This window comes from Quercus lobata, chromosome 7 (assembly GCF_001633185.2).
Source record: "Quercus lobata isolate SW786 chromosome 7, ValleyOak3.0 Primary Assembly, whole genome shotgun sequence".
Classification (NCBI taxonomy): Eukaryota; Viridiplantae; Streptophyta; class Magnoliopsida; order Fagales; family Fagaceae; genus Quercus; species Quercus lobata.
Window position 1 is genome coordinate 19,655,441 of NC_044910.1, and position 12,585 is coordinate 19,668,025.

General features: G+C 37.3%; 1 protein-coding gene across 1 annotated transcript; it reads left to right on the top strand.

Annotated features, from left to right (window-relative positions):
* Positions 1-8,298: 8,298 nt before the first annotated feature.
* On the top strand, positions 8,299-11,638 carry LOC115954170 (ADP-glucose phosphorylase). The gene is made up of 3 exons (XM_031072073.1): positions 8,299-8,892; positions 9,155-9,445; positions 11,112-11,638. The coding sequence occupies exons 1-3, from the start codon at positions 8,392-8,394 to the stop codon at positions 11,370-11,372; spliced, it is 1,053 nt and encodes a 350-aa protein (XP_030927933.1). The 5' UTR covers positions 8,299-8,391; the 3' UTR covers positions 11,373-11,638.
* Positions 11,639-12,585: the final 947 nt, after the last annotated feature.

The following is a 12,585-nucleotide window of genomic DNA, read 5'->3' on the forward strand; positions in this document are numbered from 1 at the left end:
ACAAAATATGGTTTGTATGAATGGTTAGTTATGCCTTTTGGTTTGACTAATGCTCCGAGCACCTTTATGAGACTTATGAACCATGTTTTGCGTGCATTTATAGGCAGATTTGTTATTGTCTATTTTGATGATATACTCATTTATAGCAAAAACATAGACGATCATGTAGTACATTTGAAATCTGTTTTAGATGTGCTAAGGAAAGAAAGGTTGTTTGCTAATTTAAAGAAGTGCACTTTTTTCATCGATAAACTTGTATTTTTGGGATTTGTTGTTAGTGCACAAGGTATATAGGTTGATGAAGAGAAGGTACGTGCAATCCAAGATTGGCCGAGTCCCACAAGTGTAGGTAATGTTCGTAGTTTTCATGGACTTGCTAGTTTCTACCGGCGGTTCGTAAAGGACTTTAGTAGCTTAGCCGCACCGCTTACCGAAGTGAACAAAAAGAACGTTGGATTTCGGTGGGGAGAAGAACAAGAGAAGGCATTTCAATTAATCAAAGAGAAGCTGACTAACGCACCTTTGTTGTCTTTGCCCAACTTTTCTAAAACATTTGAAATTGAATGTGATGCTTCAGGTATTGGTATAGGAGCCGTTCTTATGCAAGAAGGACGACCAATTGCTTATTTCAGCGAGAAACTCAGCGGGGCAGCTTTAAACTACCCAACTTATGACAAGGAGTTGTATGCATTGGTTCGGGCTTTAAAGACGTGGCAACACTACCTATGCCCTAAGGAGTTCGTGATTCACACCAATCATGAGTCCTTGAAACACTTGAAGGGCCAACACAAGCTAAACAAAAGGCATGCGCGATGGGTGGAGTTCATAGAGATGTTTCTATATGTCATTCGGTACAAGCAAGGTAAGGAGAATGTAGTCGCCAATGAACTTTCTCGCAGGTATGCCTTACTCTCCACACTTAATGCAAAATTGCTTGATTTTGAACACATTAAAGAATTATATGCTGAAGACCACGAATTTTGTGAGGAATATCGAGCTTGTGAGAAAATTGGTAAGTTCTTTAAGCTTGATGGATTCCTATTTCGAGAAAATAAGCTATGCGTGCCTAATTGTTCTATGAGGGAGTTATTAGTGCAGGAATCACATGGTGGGGGATTAATGGGACATTTTGGAGTTGCGAAGACTTTAGCTATTTTGTAGGAACACTTCTATTGGCCTCACATGAAACGAGATGTCGAATGGATTTATGGTAGATGTGTCACATGTAGGCAAGCTAAATCCAAAGTGCAGCCCAACGGTTTGTATACTCCTTTACCAATTCCTAGTGAGCCTTGGATTGATATTTCAATGGATTTTGTGTTAGGATTGCCTAGGACTAAACGTGGAAGAGATTCAATTTTTGTGGTCGTGGATAGATTTTCTAAAATAGCACATTTTATTCCATGTCACAAAACGGATAACGCTTCACATGTTGCTGATTTGTTCTTTAGAGAGATTGTGAGATTACATGGCATGCCTAGGACAATTGTTTCGGATAGAGATGCTAAGTTCTTGAGCTATTTTTGGAAGATTTTGTGGTGTAAGCTAGGTACTAAGCTATTGTTTTCCACTACTTGTCATCCACAAACTGATAGTCAAACTGAAATAGTAAATAGGACTTTGTCTACTCTATTGAGGGCAATCATTAGAAAGAACATCAAAACATGGGAAGAATGTTTACCACATGTTGAGTTTGCATATAATAGAGTTGTTCATTCTGCTACCAAATTTTCGCCATTTGAAATTGTGTATGGGTTTAATCCTTTAACTCCATTGGATTTATCTCTTTTACCTTTGACGAAGCACGTTAATTTAGATGGCAAAAAGAAAGCTGACTTTGTGAAGCAGATTCATGAGAAAGCAAGACTCAACATTGAGCGAAGAACAGAGCAATATGCCACACAAGCCAACAAGGGACGTCGCAAACTAGTTTTTGAACCCGGAGATTGGGTTTGGCTGCATATGAGAAAAGAAAGATTCCCGGCGAAAAGATGTTCCAAATTGCTCCCAAGAGGAGATGGTCCCTTCCAAGTCCTCGAGTGTATCAATGACAATGCTTACAAGCTAGATTTACCTAGTAAGTACGATGTAAGTGCCACTTTTAATGTTACTGATTTGAGTCCTTTTGATGTAGGTGATGATTTGAGGGCAAATCCTTTTCAAGAGGAGGGGAATGATGGAGATTAAGGCACCGCTTCGAAGGATCTCGTTCAAGTACCAATTGGGCCGATTACAAGAGCACGAGCAAAGAAGTTCAAGGATGTACTCAACGGACTCATCCAAGAGTTATGGGCTCAAGCAAACTCGTGGAGACCCATTGAGCATGATCCACATGGGCAACAAAAAATCGTCACCTTGATTCAAGTTCTAGAAGGATCCAGTCAAGGCTAAGAATTGGCATGAAATATTTTGGGTCTATGTAAAAAACGTTATTCTAGGTTTAGGTGATTTATTTCCTTGTTTTTAGGTGCATTTAATGCTTTCAGTAAAAATTTTCAATTTTTTGTGAGACCTACCACCAAAAAATTGGTTTGGCTGTGTTTTTGTACTCAATATTCATTTTTAGTTTAAAAAAAAAAGATTTGAATACAGAAAATGAATACAACTTTTCAGTATTTTTGTTTTCTATGAATATGAATACAATGGCATATTCATAAATATTGTGAAAACAAAATGTTACTTTTTTTGAGTGATATGATGTGTGTGAATGAGAAAAGTTACATTAAAAAAAGAATAGAAAACAATGACCAAACCCAGATATGATATATTCTATACTCATATTATGTATTTAGAACAACTTATCAAACACTACCAATTGTAGAAATAAGATTTTTTTTTTTTTTTTTTTTTTTATATTCAAATTCAGGATTTGAATATAGAATAAAAGAAATGAAAAATGGATACACCACTTTTTGTAAACAAACAGGCCCTTGTAAATTTATCTTGCTTGAGTGAATCTTCTTTAGTTTGCCATGTTACCCTTTTCCATCCAACAATTAGTGGTAGGAATGTTTTTGACACAAACTTAAAAGTTGTGGTGGGCCTTTTCTGCAACTGTAGGTTGGGCTGTCTCCTGCCATGTTACGGCCCACTGATTTTGGGTAGGAGAGTCAAGACTGGCTTGACTGCAACACACCCTAAGCCAGCTTGTGCACAAGCTAGAACCCCTTTGCTAAGACCTTGAGTACGTGCCCATGGCAGAGGAAACTGTTACAAAAAAGTTACGGCAAGCAGGTGTAATATGACAATAATAAGAAGAATATGTTCACTGTCAACCAGAAAAGCTAAATCATGATCTTAGTAAAGGAGGAGATAGTGCAGTGATATAAATGCAGCACAAATGAGTTAATAACTATGATAAAAAAAAATAAAAAATAAAAAAAGGAAATAATATTAATGCTTGATCAATAAAATAAAAGGAAGGATGGTTAGTCTACTGCGCTTGATTTCTCAATGGAGTCAAGTCCAGGAAGGGAACCACCCTTCAATGTGGGCAATCTCACTAGGACATCCTGCCACAGAAATTGCCCACTTTGAGAGAATGGGCCTAGAGAGTAGGCTTTTAGAGAGAGAGAGAAAGGAACAGCTTATTGGTGCATGTCTACTATCACACTCTTGCTCACTCTCTGTTTTCCCTCTCTGGTTCCTTTTTTCTCTCTAAGTTTCCTTGTTTTCCTTCTTATCTTTCACTCCTTTTATTACTTATTTTTCTCATTTTTTTTATCTCTTGTTGTTTTTTTTCCCCCTTTTCTCTGTTCTCCTCCGTTCTCCCCTGTTCTACCTCCACTATGCACAGTTAAGGCTCTTTTTTGCACTATCTGCCGTGATGGATTTTCACTATTTTGCCCCTTAACCGCTTTTATCCTGGTATAGGTGTCTTTTCCTAACCACCCACTAGTCTGTCGGCTGCCTAACTATCACCACTTACCTGTGCTGGCCGTGCCACATCCCATTCCTAGATAAAAGAGTTTTCTTTTGTTTTCTTTCTCACCATTGCATTCCCATCCGGGTAAGGGTGGGCATTCTATCTTACTATCCACTCCTTTTATTACTTATTTTTCTCATATTTTTTTTATCTCTTGTTGTTTTTTTTCCCCCCTTTTCTCTGTTCTCCTCCGTTCTCTCCTATTCTACCTTCACTATGCACAATTAAGGCTCTTTTTTGCACTGCTTGCCGTGATGGATTTTCACTGTTTTGCCCCTTAACCGCTTTTATCCTGGTATAGGTGTCTTTCCCTGACCACCCACTAGTCTGTCGGCTGCCTAACCATCACCACTTACCTGTGCTAGCCGTGCCACATCCCATTCCCAGATAAAAGAGTTGCATTTTGTTTTCTTACTCACCATTGCATTCCCATCCGGGTAAGGGTGGGCATTCTATCTTACTATCCCCTATGGCATGCACCTAGTGATTCAAGTTCATATTTCCCTCTTTTGGGTGGTATGTCATCCCAGCAGGACATTCCCTCCAAAAGAGCTTGAGCGGGAACCCCAGAATAGGCTATCCCCTTCTCCCCATCACCAAACCATACCCTTTCTTACCTCTAACCCATGGCCCACCACTCCTATATTGGCTGGGTACAAGTGGGTGGTGCTTGAGCCTTGTGCGTGCTCTACTTCCATGTGTATCCATGGCTTGTCTGCTGTTCATGCGTTTGCCATGACCTAAGGGCTTGTCTGCACGTTCTGCTACTCGTTCTTGACCTCTTGTGGCGTGGATGAGTCTCTGAGCTTTCATTCTTTATGTCCTATCTCTTTCCTGGGCTAGGTTTTGCTTGGTCATGGGCCTTTCCTTCTTCAATCCATCCCTTAACCTCTTTACGGGTCGATTGACACTCCTGCCATGCCATCCCCTTGTTCCTGCCATGTTATTATTTGACTTGTGCTTGCTGGGCCTCTTTTGGGTATGCTGTATGTTTTCCTTATGCTCAATTCCAATAGCCCAGTACTATTATTGGGCTTGTACTCCTGCTGTTTTGGGCTTCCTTGGCCCATTTCATCACTTTCGAACTCTCTTGGCCCATTTTATTCTTTTGGGCATCCTTGGCCCATTTCATTTCCTCGGGCATCCTCGACCCATTCCAATCATTCATTCCCATGGGCTTTTGCTAAGTCTTTTGAGCTTCCCCGGCCTAAGTTACCATATCGTTTACTTTCGGGGCTTATAGGCTTTTCCATCAACCCCTATTTACTTAATTCCTTCCTTTAGGTTCCTTCGGCCCATTCTTGCTTGCTTTCCATATCTCATAATACCCATGGGTATACTACTTCTTTCTTCGGGCTTTTTTGGGCCCCCTTGCTTTCTTTGAGACCCTTTTGCTATTTTATTGGCCTATGGTCCATTATTCCTGCCATACAGGTTTAATGATTTTCTTCTCAATTTGCTAATTCTTCTTCTTTATTCCCTCCCATATTGTTAGGCTTCTTCTTATTATTGGGCCTCCTTGTCAAAATGGGCATCAACAAAGGTATTAAGACTAAACTAAAATATTTGAAAGGTTGGGAATTGTTTTGAAACATAAGGAAAATGTTGAAGAGCAAAATTATAATTAAACAAAAAAAAAAAAAAAAATAGAGAGAACAACTTAGTGTCAATTTGGTTACCACATTTTGGGCAAAAAATCACGTTTGTGATTTCAAAACATGATCTAATGTGTTGGTAAAATTTACAAATGGTGGTTTTTGGGTCTATAACGTTATTTTTAAGCTTTTTTTGCATTGGACCAAGTGAGTAGTAATAAGAAAAAACTATTTATTTAAAACACATAGTTTCAAAAAGTTGAACCAAATTCACCTTAATTCAAACCATTCTTTGAAACCTGGATGAGCTTTATATTTTTATTACAAGAGTTGTTCTACCACAAACTTAGTCACAACTCTCCTAAGTGGCAGATTGTGACTAGTTACCTGTCACTTTTCACATGAACCCACCATTTTTTTTCTATTACTCACAATCAGTTATGGGAAAATTATGGCAAAAGTTGTGAATTTGTTTGTGGTTTTATATTTTATGATATTATAATATTTTATTTAGTTTTTTTAGATTACTTTTTTATTAAAATATTTGCATTAAACCCAAAAAAGGGTTAAAATATACTTATTTAAAAATGACCGAAATTAGGGATGTCAACCGGAACTCGAAACCTGACCCACCTGACACAATTGTCTAGGTTGACCCAATGTTAGTGACGGTCGACAGCGGGTCTCCGCCTCCAGCAAAGGAGACTTGCAAGTCAATTGGCGGGTCTTCTTGAAAACTATTCCAACCGACCCAACCGATCTATATACCGAAATTTCATTGTTTTCCGCAAGTACGAGTGGTTGGTAATTTGTTGTCAGATTTATTAAGCTTCTTGCCAAATCCAACCATATTTTAGCTAAATCTCTCTTCCTCAACTTCGACCGTGGATTAACTCACCTGAAGTGGTCAGGTTGGTTATAGATTGGGCACAAACCAGCCTCGTACTGGCCTAATTGTAATAAGCTATATTCGAAAAGAGGACATAATAATTAACAAGTAGGAACAAGCTTTGTTAATAGGTGAAAATGCACTTTTCATCCCTACATTTTGGGTCAATTCCCATTTTGGTCCCAAAATTTATTTCGTTGTAAATTTCATCCCTAAAAAAAGAAAATCATTTTTAAAATCGTCCTTGCCGTCAACTAACCAACGGAAACCTCCTACGTAGTAGACGGAATGTCCTGCTTGCTGATGTGGCCATTAAAATATTATTTAAAAAAATTAGTTGGCATTTTTAACGCCACGTCAACATTTAAATTATAAAAATTTTAATTCCTCAATTTTAATTTTAATTTTAGTTAAAAAAATTTTAAAGTAAATAAATTTTTTTTTTTACTTTTTTTAAACAAAAATTTTTACTTTCTTTTAATTAAAATAATTTTTTTTATTCCAATCTCTAAGATTCATACTCATAGCAAAGCAAATTAATCCTTATTTTCTTATAATTTTCTTTGTCTTTCTTGTACTTTCTTTATAACCAAACACATCAAAACAAAATAAATAACGTATTTCTTGTCTTTTATTTTATTTTATTTTTATTGCTTTCGTTATTTTATTCTTTCTTGTTCTTCCTCGTAATCAATCTCCAGCAAAAAACCCAACCCCAAACCCAAACCCAAATCTCAACCAAACGCCAAACCCATATCTCCAACAAAGCCATATCTCTAGCAAACCCAAATCTCCAGCAAAGCAAACCTTAGCCTTCAAACTCGTAAATTTTCTTGGCAAACAAACACAGAAAAACCCAACAAACAAAAACACCCCAAATCACCACCACCGAATCAAAGAACATGAATATCAAATCCAAGCAAAAGAATAGAAACCCAACATCCAGTAAAGCACCACCATCGAATCAAATCTTCCAAAATTTTCTAGCAACCAGCAAAGCCTTAACATCAAATCTACAAAAATCCTAAGCTAAAAACTTCCAAATCAACCTTAAAGAGAGGAAAAGAGAGACGGTGAGGTAGAAAGAGGTGTGAGAACCATTGATCTCGGCTTCACAACCACAGATCTGGGCTCCAATATCGAATAGGTGACTGGGGTTTCATACAACGGAGCCATATTGAATCGGTGACTATGGTGAGTTACCGAATCAGCGAACCTAAACTCCGATCTTGAACGAGTCTTGAACGATTTCGACGGCGGTGACCTCATCACTGAGATTAGAGAGAGTTTGGGTCAGATCAGTGGATGATCGAGTTCGATGGCAGCAACCTCATCACTAAGATTAGAGAGAGTTTGGCAGATCGACGGAGATGAGATTTTGAGAGAGTATGGGTCTGAGGGAGATTCCGTTGAGGGTGAAGAGAGAAAGAGAGAATTAAAGATAGAGAGAGTTTAGAGATGTTTTAAATCTGATCGCTGATGAGGTAAAAAGAAAAAGAATTAAAAAGATAATTATTTTTGTTTTTTTAAAAATAATTTTAATTAAATTAGATTTAAGGTTTTTTTTAATTTAATTTCATTTTTTATAAATTTTCTGATGTGGCTTTTAAAAAAAATTTAAATACTAACGTGGTATTTAAAAAATGCCAAATAATTTTTTTAAATAATATTTTAATGATCACGTCAGTACCATATCAGCAAGCAAAACATATCGTCTACCACGTAAGAAATTTCCGTTGATTAGTTGACAGCAAGGACGATTTTAAAAACGAAATCCCTATTTTAGGGATAAAATTTGTGGCGAAATTAATTTTAAGACCAAAATGGAAATTGACTCAAAATATATTTACGAAAAGTGCCTTTTCGGCTCGTTAATATTCTTAATGCTTTGATAATATTCATAGTGAGCGTAGTTGAAAAGCAAAGTCACCAACGGCAAATAGAGGAAGCAACACGAGAAACAAACAAAAAGTTAAAAAGGCATGGCTTCGGAAAAGAAACAGGGTCGGAGCCCCGAACTGAGAAAAGACTGGGTGACGAACCGGTGGGTGATATTCTCACCAGCCAGAGCTAAGAGACCCTCCGATTTCAAATACAAATCCCCCGCAACCACCACCAGTACCACCACCGCCGACCAAATCCAAGATGGCTGCCCCTTCTGCCTCGGCCACGAGCACCTCTGCGCTCCCGAGATCTTCCGGGTCCCCACCAGCTCCGACCCGGACTGGAAGATCCGAGTCATCCAGAATCTCTACCCTGCTCTAGACCGCACTCTCAATGACCCCATCGCTGTTGCCCCTAATCCAAATTTGAATGGCGTTGAGGTTTTGCGAGGGTTCGGGTTTCACGATGTGGTAATTGAAACTCCGTTCCACTCGCTTCAACTCTCGGATTTGTCGCCTCAAGAAATCTCTGAGGTTCTTCTCGCCTATAAAAACCGCATCCTCCAGCTTGCAGCTCATTCCTCCATCCACTATGTCCAGGTTCTCCCCCTCTTTTCTATGTTTATATTTTTAACTTGTGCGAGGTAGACACTTTCTGTTTCTGTGGAATTATATGGACCCACCATTTTTCGTCGACCATGTGAAATTAAAATGGTGCAACCAAAAACAAAACTAGATTGCAATTAGAAGTTGATTTGGGTTTTGATTGTTATTCGATTTTTTAGTATATTATATATATGATAGATGCAGTTTAATCAATCTAAAATACATAGAACGTTTTGTTTATTGAATTGAATTGAAGGTGTTTAAAAACCATGGTGCTTCAGCTGGGGCGTCTCTGAGTCACTCTCACAGTCAAATAATAGGACTTCCAATTGTTCCTCCAAATGTCTCTGCCCGAGTTGATAGTATGAAGCAGTATTTTAACGAGACGGGGAAATGTAGTGTTTGTGAGATACAAGTGAAGGAGCTGTTGATTGATGAATCCACCCATTTTATATCCATTGTTCCTCTTGCTGCTACATTTCCTTTTGAGATATGGATTATTCCTCGGGATCACTCTTCCCATTTTCATCAACTAGATGAAGCCGAGGTAATTAGCACTACTTATTCCATGGTTTCAGTTTTTATGGGTCCAGATAAACTTCAGTTTGGTTGTGTGACTTTGTCTATACAAATGAAGAAAATTTAGTTGAATAAAACTTTATTTAGAGCTCACTATCCACTACAAGCACCATGATGTTCAAGTTTTATTTTGTTTGGAAGAGAGAGAGAGAGAGAGCTTGTTTGGAAGGGATGAGTTTTGAGTGATATCACTCAATTTTCTGTTTCCATCATCCAAATCGTGTGAGTCCCACGGATGAGCATTTGTTTGGATGAGTTTTGGATCATTGTTTCTATCACTCAATACTCTGATTTTCGAGTGATAAGTTATGGAAACCGAAAACACATTTTAGGTGGTTTCAGTTTCCATAACTCTGTTTTCAATGGCATTTTCGTAATTAAATATACATTGAGGGATCCACTAGTCAAGTCAACCGCAACTTTTGACTCCTTTTTTTTTCTCACTGGGTTCGGTGAGTTTTTTTTTTTTTTTTCACTGGGTTTGGTGAGTTTGGGTATTGGGGGTTGAAGGGAAAAAAAAAAAAGTAAAAACTACACCAAGTGATAGGTATGGAGCTCACAAATAGTTGAAAAATATTGAATGATGACAAGTGAGTGATGGTGCCAAACGGGTGGGATGTAGGGAGTTGGGGTATTTTAAGTGATGAGTGACGAGTGACGAGTGACGAAAATTGAGTGATGAGTGATGAGTGACGAAAATTGAGTAATAAGTGATGAGTGATCATTTTTTTTAACCAAACAAATAATTCTATTGTTTATTATTAATGGGTCTGGTTAACGGATACCCTTGAGACATTTGTTAATGGACCATTTTAAGAAAGTTTTAATACCACTTTTATAAAAAAATAAAAAAATAAAAAATAAAAAAAAAACTATCAACAAAATTAGTTACTTTTTTATTTTTCCATAAAAAGTTTCTAAAAATAGTTTCTAAACCAATGTCATTAAGGCATCCGTTAACTTTTCCCTTTATTAAAACTAGATGCCTTCTTTTGCTTGGTTTCTAGACAATTCTGTTACACCACCCTATAATTGTTAAGAAGTATGGCAGGGGATGTCCATAATATTGATATTATTATTGCGGCGGAACATGTTGAACAATTAGTAGTTGAAGAGTATTGCAATTAACCTTTTTTGATAAATATGATAGGATTTGAAACAAATGGTGTATCTTCATGATGATTATTTATTATCGTTAGTCCTAGACACTCTTTTTTATGTAGGCAAGATTTGAATCTAGTTCCCTTATTTAATAACAAGAGATTTTACCAATTAAACAAACTAGAAGTTTGAAACCTACAAGAACATCGCAAGGAATTGTTATGAAAAGAATTCATATAAGGTTCGGGGGCCAGGGGTAAGTCATAAATCAAAAGCAGCCATACTAGGAAAATAGTAATTTGGCTTCCAAGTAGATGTTTCTTTCAAGATATCTGATAATGAAAGTAAGGGCTACTTATTTATTAGCTGGAGCAGTTTTGCTCTCAATCTTTCCTTCTTTACTATAAATGTTATGCATGTTTACTTATGAGCATTGGGAAACCAAGTGACTTATATTCTGGCCTTGCCATAGATATGTAGCTTCTTTGTAATGATCTTGACACTTATACCCTGTTTGATGTGCACTTCTGCAGGCAGTTGATCTTGGTGGTTTATTGAAACTCATGCTTAGGAAGATGGCATCACAATTGAACAATCCACCATTCAATTTTATGATTCACACTTCACCACTTCGAGTTACCGATCCACAGTTACCTTACATTCATTGGTTTTTACAGATAATTCCTCAATTAACTGTTGTAGCGGGATTTGAGATGGCAACTGGCTGTTATATAAATCCTGTATTCCCAGAGGATGCTGCTAAAGTTCTGAGGGAAGTACCCAATCCAGAATAGGGTAGTAATACAATGATAATAACCAGTTATAAATACTACTATAATGGGAGAAAACTTTTATTCTCTCCGAGGTTGATTTTGTATCTAATGGCAGGGAGTTTCTTTTCTACCATGTAAACTTGGATCATATGTGTTAAGGCGAGGACAAGGTACAGTTTTAAGATTTCCAGGCAAAATTCCCCTATTTCTTGGGCCTTCACATATTAGCTTAATGTGGTTTAGGAACTAGCGTCTTGAATAATAATGATTTGAATATTGGAATAATATATTAAGGAATTGTGGTATGGGGGAAAATGAGGCGTGATGTCACACAGCTTAGTAAACATGATTATTCTTACACTGTATTTTGTGTTGTAATTGATAGAGAATTTTAGAATTTGAATAGGGGAGTAATACAATGATAATAACCAGTTATAAATCATACTTTAATGTGAGAAGATTATTATTCTCTCCGAGGAGTCGTCTTTGATTTTGTATCAATGGCTGGATTTGTTACTTGCCCAAGTGAATCCAGTTTTATGATCTTTAGCGGTTCTTGTTTACCTGTCTATATTAATACTTTTAAGCAGCTAGATGGTAAGGAAAAGTGATTCTGTGGGATTTTAATTTTTTTAGGACTGGTATGGCGTCTGTCTGGGTTAACTATTTGAAAGGGTGAAAAAAAAAGAAGAAAAAAACTGCATTTTAAAAAATAGTGATTATAAAATATGCATTAGAAAACACTGTTTGAAAATCACAGCGAAACATTTGGTAAATTTTGTGAAAAAGTGTTGTTTTTGTTAATTGGGCGTTTGAATCATTTTCGTCTGTAACTCAGGTTCAACCTCATTGCTTCAAACTGCAATGAGCTTGGGATGTCAAACTCAACTCCACGCCACACCTCTTGCTTCCACCTTTCCTAGTGTTTGCTGCCAATTTTTTGCCACATACATATGTGGTAAATCCTAAGTTCCAAGGAGGCAAGTATGAAATCTCTTCTGGAGCTCAGAGTCTACCAGGTGGGCAGGCTTCGTAAAACAACAATGCAATTGAAGAGGGCAGATCAGCACTGTAACAAGGGCATCTACCCTAACATAAACTCCCTACTCAGCATGAAAACAGTGCTGCATTGCATCATCCTAACATTAGACTAAACTACCGCGCCAGATTGGTGCTAATCATACCCAAAATCTTGTTTTTACAAACAAACCAATCACAAACCCAGCTACTAGCA